Here is a 15868-nt window from a genome sequence, read left to right on the forward strand (position 1 = left end):
GGAATGGAATACAGGGTGCAGCCCTCTCACCCTGGCAGCAATATTCTCTGGTTTGTCTGGAATCAGAGACGAGAGGCTGCAGCCATCTCCTCCATTTCCACTTTCCATCAGAAAATACAGCAACTACTAACAGTGAATTAGTCTCTCTGTATTCAGCTCTCTGAAGCTCACAGTGTAGTGGCTCCTGGTGCCAATGCACTGGGAGTTTCAGGATTTACAAAAGGCATACGTTGCAAATTAAATGCATTTGCAATAAACAAATTTAGGAATTGTGTATACATGAGTTCTGGCGTTAAGAGGTTATTTGAAATTTCATAATAAATACAGATGTATACTTTACATAGTAAGATTTAGACTATGTGTTTACATTATGAATAATGAATTTAAGGTTTAATAAAATGAGTTATAATTACCTGTATTATTCAGTCCAAACATAAGGGGACATGAGATAGCGAAGGACAGGACCCACACCACAGCAATCATAACTGTCACTCTCCGTTTGGAACTGTATCGAGTATTGTAAAGCATTGGCATGGCAACTGCTGTGTACCTGAAACAAATATAGATATATTCAGGATGCACAGTAGGTAGTCTCTATGAATGCATAAAAAGAATCCAATGTCATAAAAGAAACCTTGAAACTTATTTTACACTTTCTATTGCTTTTTGCAAAACTATGACATTTATGAAAAAGTCTTGGTTTTTTTGTGACAAAAATTTACTATATGTTTGATATGAAAGATTTGTGAAGAAAGAGCTGATAATCAACACTCCTCACGGCCACCACTGAGTGAACTGTGTGAGCGTTTTCTTAGCATTTTGTATCGAGAACAACGATATTTCTTTAAGTTTCCATATTAAGTGAAATGTAAAAGGAACACTTCCAATTTTTGGAATAAAAAAAATATCACTATAAGTTATCTTTTAAGCTATGATACGGTCACTATTGGCAGAGATGCTATTGGATTATAAAATGTATATCTCTTCATATGACATGAAGGGTTTACAAATTTAATAATGATTTTTAAAAAAAAACTTCCAGACAAGAAATATTTAATTCTACATCTTCATTGCAGTGTTCCTTTGATATATATATATATATATATAAATCAGCTACTTTCACGTTACAAAAAAACAATCTCTGGCCCTAAAGGCAGATATGTTATTTTACATTGTTAAGTTAACTAATTAACTCATATTTTAATCACAGCATACTCGTCTAACAGCTTACAATTATACTCTAATAAGCAACATCTATGCCAATTGCCTCCTTATGAAATCTCCTGGCTTGTCAGAAGAGCATGATGGGCATACTAAAATTATAATATGTATAAAACAGAAAATGTTAGGGATCCTGCTGGTGTATCTAAAAACATAAATATAACATAGTGCAATAATGCCTGATATAGACAAAATGCAAATAATATACAATTGTACTCACAAGTTAGAAATTATAAAATCACCTTATGGGTGCCACCCACGATTTCAATAGGGGGCTAAAGCTCCTCCTTCGGACTTGTCATCGGATGGGGCACTTGTATTTTTTGGCTCACAAAACAACAATCCAGAGATTTCTTCAAAGGATATTTATTTGCGAATAAAATAAGGTAAGTCTCACAAATGTGCTGAAAATGCTGGTCCTATGCATTTTGTTTTCAGGTGAGAACTTCCTCAGGGACCCATATATATATATATATATATATAAAAGCAATAACAATAATACAATAAAACCTTACAGCCTAATTAACCCTTTCCCACAGTCCCCTTTTTGTAAGGCTAACCCCAACAAGTCATTGGTGGAATGGTGGACGTCTTCTCTTTATACCTCCGGACTGGTTGGTGTCTCTTCTCTCAGCTGTCTTTGTTTACTGTTAATTCAGTTCTCCGCTGATGTTTTGAAAAGTCCATCTGTATTGTGTGACACACTTCCGTGCGTTCCACACCTGAACTTCCGCCAAAATGGCCGTGCGTTCCAGGGTGGAAGATCGTAAACATGATATCACAGGCTCCCCCTGGTGTTCTCCAAAGGGGAAAAAACTTATTTACCTACACACACACGTGTTAGTTGCATATCTTTGTATACACTTAACGAATTGTGACTAATGTGCCAGAAATGCCATAGTTTCAACCAAAACAAATTTACATAAATTACTAATACCATCCCCTTGGCATATAATCCCATATATAACAGTAGACCCTTTTCATCACTGATTTCTAAAATATAAGGAGATGATGCCCACCACTCCACCAATGACTTGTTGGGGGGGTTAGCCCGATAAAAAGGGGACTGTGGTAAAGACTTAATTAGGCTGTAAGGTTTTATTGTATTATTGTTATTGCATTTATATATATGGGTCCCTGAGGAATTTCTCACCTAAGAATGAAACGCATAGGATCATTCTTCAATCCTTTTTTCTCCCATATTGTTTGCAAAAAGAAAAGGCCTACAGTAAATTTACAACCTGGGTTTGAAAAGGATAATACACATCACCTTACTTGGTGGAAGTTTTCATACTGATCGACAGTCTTACAGTGTTGTTATGGTACATTTCAATATATACAAAATACAGATTAATTGACACTGCTGTCTTGTGACACTGCTTCTTGGTATTGGAAATAAACTATAGAGTAATAAGACTTGTAGTACTAGGCGTTAATATCTGCCTGGAAGACCCTTGTGGTTCCTGGTACTGGACGAGAATGGATGGACTGGTCATGATCCCATTGAAAGGACCAATGATCACGAGATCCTGTGATACAGATGAACTTAGCGAAGATAGAGAAAATGCAGCTGTAGAATGCAGAAAAGCAATTCAAGTGGAGAGCTGTCTGTCCTCTCAAGGCTCTCATCTTGTAATTCCTCTGACTAATTGTGAAGTTTCTCCATAGCCAGAGTTAAATAAACTAGTTCTGCTATGCTGCGGGAAAAAGATTAATCATCATCACCACCAAGATCAGATATTGGGGACACAACTTCAGTAATTTGCTGTACTTCTTCAGTTAAGGTTGTCTCTGATGGCACTGACAAACTAGGCTCTGATGATCTCTCCCTTAAATAATTATTGTAGGGTCTGGAAGGATTAGAAGAAGTTGCACTGGTCTTGCTACTGCTGTTAAAGGTACTATCAGTCTGTGTTTGGAGAAGCCCTGCATACTTAATACACATGTAACTACTACTTGTGGGTCAGTTGATTCAGTTGACACAGGCTCCCACTCAAAGTTGGTGTTAGTGTGGTATTAACAGTGGTTGGCTGGACACAGCAGTAACCTAAACCCCGCACTAGACTCACTCTGGGATTCCCCACTCCCAACCAATTCCTATCTGTTCGTCTGTCTCTCTCAGTAGCTAAAATCAATCTGTCTGGAAGAATCCTACTTGAAAGTGTAGTAGTTTTAATAGTTAGCCCTTTAACTATTAATTCAGATTTTGTTCCACCTCTTGACCACAATGGCAAACTAAGCCTATTATTCCTTCCACCTCCTAAATGTAAATTAGCTTATTTATTCTCTCTCACCTTTCTTGGGGACTGGAATGGAACTCACAAAGCCAATGACACTGATTGTAAACCACACATGTCGTTTGTTATGTAATATGTCTGTATGGCGCGTTAGAGTTGTGGAATTCAGACAAATGAAAATTCATTTGAAACATAATGCACAAGTGTAGTACATAAACCTAGTGTATAGGAGGGTAATTTTTCAAATCTAATAGAGGTTTTGTTAACCCCTTTATGTCAGCACTCATGTATAGATGATTGCCAGGGTCTGCACCCATACCCCATAATCGTATATACATGATTAAAATTATTGCAAATTAAATGTGCTTATTTCAAACACTTTAATTTGCAATGATTGTGCTGATAGCAGAGCCAGCTTTATATTTTAAGTGCTGGCTCTGCTGAGCTCCCGCCCAACCCCTCCGTCGTGTATATCTTAATGGTAGGGAGATCTACAGATCTCCTTGCACGGTGCTGAACTGCACACTCTGCAGGTTGTCCTCTGGTAGAGACTGCAAGGGGGCATTCCAAGTGGTCTGCTCTCAGCTAGAGGGCAAATCTAGCTGTCAGCATGCTCGACTTACAGGAAAACTGGATATAGCAGATCACCAAGGAATAAGTATCAGAGACCCCTCACTGCAAAGAGGTAAGCAGGTGAGGGGCTCAGGTAAAATAAATATAAAAATGAATACTGTGTTGGGAGGTTGAACAGGGATACTACTCCTCGCATACAATCTACTTCCCCCACACTAATCCTGTCACTTCACCCCCTCCCCCATACACACTTAGTCAACCTGTCACATTATCCATTCCCCACAGTCACACCCTTAGTCACCCTGTCATATCACCCCTTCTCTAACAAATACATACTCAATCACCCTGTCACATCTCTCCCTCCCCCATCCACACTCAGTAACCCTGTCACATCACTCACACACTGACACTCATTTATACACTGTCAGTCACCCCACACACTAACCCTCACACACAGTCAACATGTCACAGTCAGTCACTATGTCAAAGTCACCCCACACTAACCCTTCACACACAGTCACTATGTCACAGTTACCCCCAAACTAGACCCACCCAAAACATTAAGCATGTCACAGTCACTACCCACACTTACTTTTCACACACTCACATTGCCAATCAGCTCCCTCCACACTTAAAGCTCCAAGACATAGATATACATGTGCTCCCAGACACAAAGATACATAGATACACAGACTCAGATATGCAGTGCATGCACCAACACATATACACATACACACAGATATACAATCACAGATTCCAGATACTTGTGGCTGGACACACTCTCAGAAGCATACATGCTACACAATGTAAGATATGTACACACAGGTATCAATAGACATTGCCAGATACACAGTATCTATCAATGTGTGTGTGTGTCATTATGTGTCTTTGTACATCAGTGTGTTTGTATATGCATGTATCAGAGTTTGAATGTGTATGTTTGTGTCAAGTGAATATATATGCATGTATCAAAGTGTATATATTTGTGTGTGTATCAGTGTGTATGTGTGGGTGTGTATTTTCATGTGTGTGTGTGTGTGTGTGTGTCCAAAGTGGCAACATGGCTGCAATGTGAGGGTGATATGGTCAGGGTAAAGTGTCAACATCTAAAATATACACAGGGATTATATATGCATACACACACACGTACAACTGAGAACTGTGTGCATATTGGACAATTGCAACGTTCCTAACAATGACATAATTAACTGGGAAATGATTTGTTTCAATCTTTCAAAGTTCGATGACTAATATAATTTGTATTCCTTATGACAACACTTTAATTTTAGCAGGCAAATAATTGATACATTATATAAAATTGTAAAAAAATAAAAAATAACTAGAGAAAATCCAGAGAACTAATTTCACCTCTTTGGCACTCAAATGGTTAATAATATAAAAATTAAGTCAAAATTTATCTTGTCCCATTTTTGTTCTTTGCTTAAGGGGCTTTAAATAATAAATATGTCCTTTGTATGTGATGTCTTTTATTTATAATTACCAAGATATGTTATACCGAATTCTCTAAGAGTGACATTTTCCAAATATTAAATGATTCACAGGCAAAATCACATCTTCGGTAAACAAAAGATTACAAATCAATACATTCACAGTGGTTTGCCTGATCCTGCATGTAATTGCTCAGTTTACAGTCTGTCTTCAATTCTTTATTCAAAATGTAACAAAACCTAAGGATGCAGCTTACATTTTTAAATCCAGGACTACAATTTCATTGGTTTTGACATTGCCACAATGAGCTTTTGGTTGATGCCACGTTTTAGTCCATTTCCTCCCGAAAATTCTGTCAATGTGAATGCATACACATGGACATAAAATGGACATCATTTGTACAGTCTGATGTAATTTTAGGAATTGTATTTCTAATAAATCGACCAGGTTTTGAATAGAACTATGCAAGGTATGTCACATGTTTTATTTTAATCACACTTTCTGTATTTGTCCTTCCATGCTATTATTTCAGATCCTGTTTGAATAAAACCTTTGTTTTTTTTTATAAATCTCCCCCATAGTTCTTAATTAGAAATTAATTTGCATTGACTTGATTTAAATTTAAGAAAAATCCCTTATTTCAAATACATGTTACGCTTATTTTTATTTTTTTAACAAAAAAATGTTTAGTGAAGAAGTTAACTAAAACACTGGGAGACTGAGGAGGAGGAGAGTCTTTACTATTTTGATATTCATGTAAGAACTATGTATAATGTACTCTGTTCTTCTGCAAACATGCTACATTCATGCCATGCAAATGGAAACATCACAGCATGAGCTGAATTGTGGTATACACTATGCCTACATGAAAAAATATTTTGTTTAAACCAGCAGCTCATGCACCGGTACCACTAGGAAGTGCTGAAGTGGTTATTTTGTCAGGTGTACTTTTGACCCTGTCAGGGCTATAAGTCAAACTCAAATTGCAAAAACTGCTTTCTCAGATTGCATGCTCATTCGCAGGATATACAGGATTTACCTTGATGGAGCTAACTAAAACACCTTGAAGGAGCTTCTGGCTTCACATGAGGCCAAACCGCACCTGGAGGATCGTAGGTAAACTGTGAAATTCTTCTAAAATGGTTTGTCTACTTATCCATTAAGGGCACCAAGGTTCTTCTCAATGAAGTCGTTATGGTATTTTCATGTCCTAGTCCCTGTCTTATCTTACGGAGCTAAACCATTTTTAAATGTAAACCCAAAGCCCTCTCAACGTACCTTTCTAAAGCATTTATTTCAATGGGTTCCAATTCATAGGCTTAAAGCATAAGCTGATGCTTTAAGTCTATCACTGATACCTGAGGAAAAGGTTTTTGCATTGAACCCAGGTTCAGATAAGATGCTAAAGGTGATAAAACATTCAAAAGAGGGGATATTAAAAAATACAAAATGGGGTAAGAAACTCAAACAAATTAGTCAAAAGACACACAGGTAAAGAAGCATTTTTTGGAGGGGGAGAGGTGGCAGCAAAATGCATCTTCACCAGTGTAGCCAATAATACTTGCACTGGCCCTGATCATATTTTACACAAATCTGGATAATTTGCCTCCGTTTAAGGAGTGTGTTGGTTAAACATTTGTGTTTGTGTCCTGTCTAGTATTTAGTACTACACTTAAGTAGTCTTCTAGAATCCAAGGTGGAATAAATAGAGTTCTTTAGTTTTCATTAAAAAGAGTGAATTCCCATTGAAAAAAATACACACACCCTTGCTAATTATAACTCCTACTACAAAATGTGGAGTACGTTAGCCTGATACCTTTTTAACTATTTAATAAGGCAAGTATACTCCGTCTTTTTAGCTCCTTTAGTATTATTTCTATATCAGAGACAGTACAGAAAAAAAGATTTGAGCATTTTCATGATGATGTGAAAAGCATATAATGTCACCTTTGTCAGAAGTGAAATTCAAGATCTTCTGGTATTTCTTACCTGTCAATGCTGATGGCACAGAGATTAAGGATACTGGCTGTACACATCATAACATCAAGGGTGACAAAGATATCACAGTGGATGCGACTAAACCTCCACTCGCCAACCACCTAGGAACCAGAGAGAGCCGCCAGAACAGAAAATCAATAGTGCAGATGTGTATCTGATGAAAGCGAATTAACTTTCAGAGATGTTTAAAAGCAGAAATACTGCGAGAGGCTTATACAGAATGTTCCATGCGAGCGACATCACAGCAAGATGTGTGTAAAGATAACAGAGGGTACAGATGACTACAAATGGAATTTTTATAATGTATCAAGAAAAGAATGACTGTGATGGTGAACAAAGAAAACGAGATTAAATTTGAAACAAAGAAACAGTACAGCTACCTAATTTTAAATATCCATTATAAATGATATATATCCAAAGGAACTATTTATATATTTCTATAGCATTGCCATTATACCAATACAATTTTCTGTTACTTTCCACACTTTTCACATTTATAGAGGTTCTATTAGTAATAAACTGCTATAGTAAAAACGTTTTTTAAGTCAAAAGCACTGTTAACCCATAGACAATCTGCCAACGTGGTACACGGCTGTGACATTGATATGTTTCACACACATGTATATGTTAGATATATAGATTTTTTTTTTCCATAAATGTTAAAGGATGTCTACATATGGTGAAGTTATTGGTGGCATTCGATTTCTTCTGGTTGTTTGAGAAACAATTCTTGATAAAAGGGGAACAAGCTTTAAATAAGATGTGTTATCTAATTCAGATGTTTGATAGAACAAGTTACCTTGAGAACATATATATTAAAAGCCAACTTTAGCTTAATGAAGCAGTTGTGGTGATGTGGTGTACTGATCATGCACCTGCAACCTAACACACAATTCTGTGCTGATTACTAATAAACACATCATATTTCTGAAACCCTAGCAACACCTCTCCGGGCTGTGATTCTCACAGCCTCTCTATACATAAAAGAAGTAAAAACAAAAGAAAACAATTTATACCAATAAAGTGCTTATACAAAATGTGAAATCGTATGTCAGCTGCATACACTTCCCATACAAATTTTGGGTTTTTACAAATATCACTGTTTGTATATTGTGAGTCACTTTAACAGATTGGAGGTGTCTCTATATGTTTTATGCGCACTAGCACTTTTCTCTTTTTTGTATAACTGTGTACCATTTTACCAGGGTATATTGCTGGTGCTGCTGTTTATATTCATTGTCTATTTTCAAAGATTTTGCGCCAATTTATCTAACTTGTATACTGTATTTGAATTAAATACCCTCATCCGTAATGGACTCAATAACGATTTCGAAATTTGTAACTTTCTAAATTAACAGGAGTTCGTATACTAAAACACCATACAAATTAAAATATCATATGGACCTCCGGAAATGATTACAATAGAGGGAACGTAACAATTATCCACCTGCACCTCGTCCAAATATGTAAAATCAAGTCTGCACAGAACACTTTAATGCATATATATATATGGTCACGGCAGGGGCGGACTGAGAACCCTCAGGGCCCCCGGGCAAAATAAATCAAGGGCCCCCTTACAGGCCCCACCCATACTCCGCAGCAAGCGCCACCCATGTCCCGCCTCCATGCACCGCCTCCAGCCACACCCTACACAATCTTTAGACACAAGGAACAAAAGTGCAATAATCCCTTCAAGGCCTCAGTAGAGACTACAATTGAGGGCTAATGGGCCATGGAGGGGGTCTTTCTAGCAGAGGCTATCTCAGTGTCCTTTAGAGAGTGTGTTAGAAAGAATCCCCTCCAGGCCCTATTAGAGACTACAATGGAGTCTAATAGGCTTGGAAGGGGGTCTTTCTAACAGAGGCCATCTCAGTGTCCCTGCTGGAAACAGTCGCCTCCAGGCCCCAGTAGAGACTACAATTGAGGGCTAATGGGCCATGGAGGGGGGGGAGCATTCTAGCAGAGGCTATCTCAGTGTCCTTTAGAGAGTGTGTTAGAAAGAATTTCCTCCAGGTCCCATTAGAGACTACAATGGAGTCTAATGGGGCCTGGAGGGGGGGTCTCTCCAACACTCTGGTTCCTATTCACAATATAGCAACACAACATAGCTCGCTGATACCTAGGCCAAGTTGGCTCCTCTTACCTTAATTACTGTTGCTGGCTGGCAGTCTGTGGGCTTGCTGGAAGGCTGTGGGCTTACTGGCTGCGGTTGGCAGGCTGTGGGCTTGCTGGCTACTGCCGGCAGGCTGTGGGCTTGCTGGCTGCGGCTGGCAGGCTGTTGGCTTGCTGGCTGCGGCTGGCAGGCTGTGGCTTGCTGGCTGTGGCTTGCTGGCTGGCAGGCTGTGGCTTGCTGGCTGCGGTTGGCAGGCTGTGGGCTTGCTGGCTGTAAGCCTAACTGGTGGCCTGTGGGCTGGCTGGCTGGCTACTGGCCAGCCTGTGGGCTGGCTGGCTGGCCGGCCTGTGGGCTGGCTGGCTTGCTGGCTACTGGGGCACTTGTAGATTATTTAAAGAAATAATCCATGCACAATAACCACTACTGCTCTGTGTAGTCGTTATAGTGCCAGGAGGGCCGGGCCTCCCTCCCAGAGTAAGTAGTCAAACCGTTTAAGAACAGTTTGACAACTTACCTGGGGTCTGCTGGGATATGAGGCTGTAGTAGGGTATAGGAGCAGTGGTGCAATGTGTAAGGGGTGCAGTGTGTGTGAAAGGTTCAGTGTGTGTGAGTGGGTGTAGTGTGTGAATGTGTAGGGTGTGTGGGGCAATGTGTGTATGAGAGGGCTGTGTATGTGTGTGGCAATGTTAGTATGGGGGGCTGTGTGTGTATGGGTGGGCAGTGTATGTGTGTGTGTGTGTGAGGCAATGTGTGTAAATGTGTATGGTGTGTGTGTGTATGGGGGGCAGTGTGTGAATGTGTATGGTGTTTGGGGGCAGTGTGTTTATGGGGCTAGAGTTCACTTCTTACTCCCCCCTCCCCCTCTTCTTACTCCCCCTCCCCCCTCTTCTTACTCCCCACACCCTCTCTTCTCACTACCCCCTCTTCTTACCCCCTCTTCTTACTCTTCCCTCCCCCCTCTTCTTACCCCCCCTCCCTCTCTCTTCTTACTCCCCCTCCCTCTCTCTTCTTACCTCCTCCCTCTCTCTTCTTACCCCCTCCCTCTTCTTACCCCCTCCCTTTTTTTACCCCCCTCCCTCTCTCTTTTTACTCCCCTCTCTCTTTTTACCCCCCTCCCTCTCTCTTTTTACCCCCTCCTCTCTCTTTTTACCCCCTCTCTCTTTTTACCTCCGCTCCCTCTCTCTCTTTACCCCCCTCTCTCTTTTTACCCCCCTCCCTTTCTCTTTCCCCCCTCTCTTTTCACCCCCTCCCTCTCTTTACCCCCTCTCTCTCTTTACCCCTCTCTCTTTTTACCCCCCTCCCACTCTCTTTTTACCCCCCTCCCGCTCTCTTTTACCCCCCCATCCCACTCTCTTTTTACCCCCAACTCTCTTTTTACCCCCCACTCTCTTTTTACCCCTCCCACTCTCTTTTTACCCCCCACTCTCTTTTTACCCCCTCCCCTCCCACTCTCTTTTTACCCCCTACTCTCTTTTTACCCCCCTCCCACTCTCTTTTTACCCCCCACTCTCTTTTACCCTCTCCCCTCCCAATCTCTGTTTACCCCCTCCCCTCCCAATCTCTTTTTACCCCCTCCCCTACCCTTCCAATCTCTTTTTACCCCCTCCCCTCCCCTCCCAATCTCTTTTTACCCCCTCCCCTGTAGCGTGGCCGAGCTGCTCTCCGGTCCGCGGTGCCGGCCGGAGTCATAGGAAGGTGCATAATGAGTGTGCACAGTGTGCACCTTCCTATCACTCCGGCCGGCACCGCGGACCGGAGAGCAGCTCGGCCACGCTACAGGGGAGGGGAGGTGAGAAGCTGCAGCCGCCTGAGGCTCTTAAGAGAGCGCTCAGGCGGCTGCAGCATTTAAAGGGGCGGGCGGGCCCCGGATGGCGGGCCCCCCTCCCGGCCGTGCCCTCGGACCATGTCCATAGTACCCGACCGGTCAGTCCGCCCCTGGGTCACGGTCACTTTAAAAATTGTATGTACAACTCACAATGTGCATTTGCAAATTGAGAATGCCACTGACATTTGTTCTTTTTTCCTTCATTTCCTCATAATTAGGTGTCTAGAATGTGCACTTTAATCATGTTCCAACTGAAATTGTAAGTTAAAACACTGCCTATTTTTTTATAACTTTTATAGTGTTATTTTATACAATCAGCTAACTGATGTTAATATGATGCCAAGAGTGAGTAGGACTACGGAATCTGTTGGCGCTATATAAATGGCAATAATAAATAATAATTGTAAAGTGTAAATAATGATTTTTACCAATTTTTATTATATGAGTTTGTATTTTTATTATATGAGTTTAGATTATTTAAATATGGTGTGTTGAAGATCTGCTATCACTGGGATAAAACACTTTTTTACTAGCAATTTGTTATGTTTGCAAAATTTAATGAACTCAAAGGGTTAACTCTCTTGGGCGGTATATACATATGTAAACTAGTAATGACAAACTGCAGCAATTAAGAATTACATTTGCCCTATATAAACTGCTTGAAAATAAGGAAGCCTCATTCACGTCCTGACGAAGCCGTCTGAGCATGGCGAAACGCGTAGACGAGACAACGCTAGCAAGCACGCACGCACGCAAGGTGGGAGGAGCCAAGCAGAAGCCGGGAAATTGAATGGCGTTTCTGCATTGAAGTTTATCTACTGACTATTTGGACTCCATCTATTGGTTTTGCACCTGTTTAATCCACAGGAGACATCTCCCAGTGTGGGAAAGCGTGCATGTGGGTAACGGGAACACATACTGTAGCACCCACCATCGGATCTAGAAAGCAGCTATCGGCTCATTGTATCTGTTTACTATATACATTTCCTTTGAGTGTTTTGTATTTTATATTTTTAACCTACAATATGTTTATATTTATGGATAAGTGTTAATAAATTGTTACAGAACTACTAAATTAATTATATGTATGTGTTAATTGGCACTGTATAAAAGGGTGCAACTTGAATACCATACATACAGATTGGCACTATTATCTTCTATTTCTTTTTACATGTACCATACGTTCTTGGAAACATCATTTGCTATTCATTGCGGAGTATAAGTATAATCATCTCTCTTGACTCTCTAATAGTGGTTGCACGTGGGAAGGGGCCGATCACCTAGTAACTATAACTGGTTAAACTCTGAATTTTAATCATTTAGGTTGCATGCATTTAGGAGTCCAATTCTCCGATTAATCCCTCCTTTCGACTCTCTTCTTTCGCTTCAGTTTAAAAGGCCTTCCAGGGTGGAGATGCAAGACAGTTCCTGTTAATCTTGGACTCATCTCATCTCATCTGAGACTTTATTCCAATTAGTTCATCAGTTCCTGTTTGGTTCGTTTCGTAGTCAGAAAGAGGAAGAGCTGATTGGGGGAGGGACTTGTATTGCCTGTGTTCCTTTCTTCTGATTGGTTACTATGTGAAAGTTATGCTGCTGTGGAGCTTAAGTAAAGAAAGTCTTAAGCAAAATATGAAGCCTCCTGTCATTAATACAATTCAGATTATAGGTACACTAAAGCTAGCATAATCTACAATTTACAAATATATAATTACTCTCCAGTAAATGTAAATTTGAATAAAACACAAAAGTTTGGAAACACACAGTAATGTTAAATACAATATTTTTTTTATTTTTTTTAAATGTACTATTTAACAATGAACCACTTATAATTCCTAGATTTTACTAGTAGCATGACGTAAAGTCATGATTTTATTAATGACACGGAGGCGAGTATTATGCTTCTCTTTCTTTTATTTTCCCTCAGCAGCGAAGAGAGAAATGAGTGAAAAAGAGAAAAACATATCATTAACATATATACATATTCAACATATTCCACAGTGCTACATTGGGGAACCTCCCCCTTTTAGTATATAAGGTGTAGCACTCTCTTCCTCTTCCTCTTTCGTCGCGATCCGAAGACCCGTAAACCGAACCAGAACTCGAATTTGAACTTTAAACTCGGGAAGCTGAACATATCTTCCTGGAAATGCGGAGTCAACTGCAAAGCTCCTGTTAGTTCCATAAGTAATTGGAATCACGCTAAAATGAGAGAGGGGAGAAATATGGTAAAATCTCAACTTGCAACTGGGTGTAATATTTTCCACTTTATATATAGTAATCTTGACTTCTGAAAAGGAATAAATGACATATTAACTAGACATAACATAAAGTGCGATGATCATGATCAATTAAAGTTAAAGTAAACTAAGCCAAACGACAGAGAGCGTAAAATCTATACAGCATAAATAAATAGACTATGGGCCAGGAAGACCCGTCCCAAAGGAGTAAGTCGTGATATATTCCAGAAAGGATAGGATGCAATAGAAAAACCATATCACCACCTCCAACCCAGGGAGGGAGGGAGGGAATAATACTCGCCTCCGTGTCATTAATAAAATCATGACTTTACGTCATGCTACTAGTAAAATCTAGGAATTTTATTAAAGACACGGAGGCTCCTATTATGCTTGTTTAAAGCTGAGCAATGACTTTATCTGAAAAATGTTGTATCGGTCTAAAGTAAAAGTTCCTGAATGTAGATTCTGTAGACCAATCTGCAGCCTTCAGAATGTCTTCCAAGCGGCAACCGGCCGCCGAAGCTTTAGAGGCCATGGCGCCTCTAACAGAGTGAGATGAGAAAACAGAGACGTCTATTCCGGCCGTAGCTAGTATCCATTTAATCCATCGTGCCAGTGTCGGTGTGGATACCGGCAGATGGGTTTTTTTCAGGGAGATGAACAGAGGCCCGTCATTGGACGGGCGCAGTGTAGAGGTGCGAGATTCGTATTCTTTTAGGCACGCTATTGGGCATAAGTTAGGTAAACCCGGTATCCGTGGATAGCAGACCTGTTTGGTGGCCGACTTCGTTCTTCGTGAAATATCGAATGACACCCCCTCCGGGGTGAATGAACGTGCTCGCCAGTCCAAGGCTCTCACGTCTGATACCCGTTTGCAGGATAGAAGGCAAAACAGCATCAGTAGTTTTGCTGACAATTGTTTAAGAGAAAGATCTACGTTAGTGGGCCAGCCATCTATGAGTCTGAACACACAGGTGACGTCCCAGAAGGACCCGTATCTGGATGTGGGGGGACGTGAGAAACGAACTCCCTTGAGCAAACGACAAATCAGAGGATTCTGACCCAGTGGGAGGCCGTCCACCTGGTCGTGCCCGGCTGAGATGGCCGAGCGGAAAACATTGACCGTGCGGAAGGCTTTGCCTAATTCGAACAGGTGCGTAAGGAAATCTAGTACCGATTTCACAGGGGCTGATATCGGATCCAATGATCGTCCCAAGCACCAATTGGCCCACTGTCTCCATGCTGCAGCATAGGCTTGTCGTGTACCAGGTGCCCATGCGTTTGCCAGGAGCCGCACAGTCGTGTTCGAAACCTCCGTGATCTCCCAGGGTCCCCGGAAAGGAGCCACGCCATGAGGCGGAGAAGGCCCTGTTCCACCAGGGGGTGGTTCTCCCCATCTGGGTTGGTCAATAGCGATGGATGGTCCGGCAGTAGCCGTGGGTGGTCTATCGCCATCTCCAGCAGATGTGGGAACCAAGGTTGAGATCTCCAGCACGGGGTTATCAGTACCAATGAGCTCTTGAAGCGCCGGAGGTGCGCCAGGCAACGAGCTATCAGGTTGAACGGAGGGAAGGCGTAAGCCCTGCCCTCGGACCAATCTTGGAGGAAAGCGTCTGTCGCTACTGCCTCCGGGTCTGGTCTCCAGCTGCAGAACTTCGGTAGTTGTGTGTTGAGTCTGGATGCGAACAGATCCATGCTCAAAGGTCCCCACAGGGACGAGATTCTGCGGAATAATTCCGGTAGCAGTTTCCAATCTCCCGAGTCCCTCAGGTAGCGGGAGTTCCAGTCCGCGGTGTAGTTGTCTAGGCCCGGGATGTGTTCCGCGGTAACGGACACGCTGTTTTGTAAGCAGTAGTTCCAGAAGTCTCTGGCCAAAACCGCTAGGATGCGAGACCTGGTTCCCCCTAGATGGTTTATGTATCTTACGGCTGAGACATTGTCCAGCTTGAGGAGGATCGAGCATGAGATGCCTCTGGGAGACAGACTGCGAATGGCGAACGAGGCCGCCAGCAGTTCCAGAGAGTTTATGTGTAAGAAGGACTCCTCCGTGGACCACCTGCCTCCTGTGGATATATTGCCGCAGCGCGCGCCCCAGCCATGTAAGCTGGCGTCCAATTCGATCACCAGGTCTGGAGTGGACCCGAAGATCGCTCGGCCGTTCCAAGCTTCCATGTGGGTTAGCCACCAGTTCAGTTCCTCCCTCGACTCTGTG

General features: G+C 41.6%; 1 protein-coding gene across 1 annotated transcript in view; it reads right to left on the minus strand.

Moving 5' to 3' along the window:
• The window catches only part of DRD2 (dopamine receptor D2), a 272797-nt gene that overhangs the window by 50127 nt on the left and 206802 nt on the right, over positions 1-15868 (minus strand). Inside the window, exons 4-5 of the mRNA XM_063437078.1 lie at positions 7470-7579; positions 414-550 (exon numbers count right to left, since the gene is read on the minus strand). Coding sequence (XP_063293148.1) covers positions 414-550; positions 7470-7579 — 247 coding nt within the window. The remainder of the gene's footprint in view (positions 1-413; positions 551-7469; positions 7580-15868) is intronic.

Source organism: Pelobates fuscus, chromosome 11 (assembly GCF_036172605.1).
Source record: "Pelobates fuscus isolate aPelFus1 chromosome 11, aPelFus1.pri, whole genome shotgun sequence".
Taxonomy (NCBI): domain Eukaryota; kingdom Metazoa; phylum Chordata; class Amphibia; order Anura; family Pelobatidae; genus Pelobates; species Pelobates fuscus.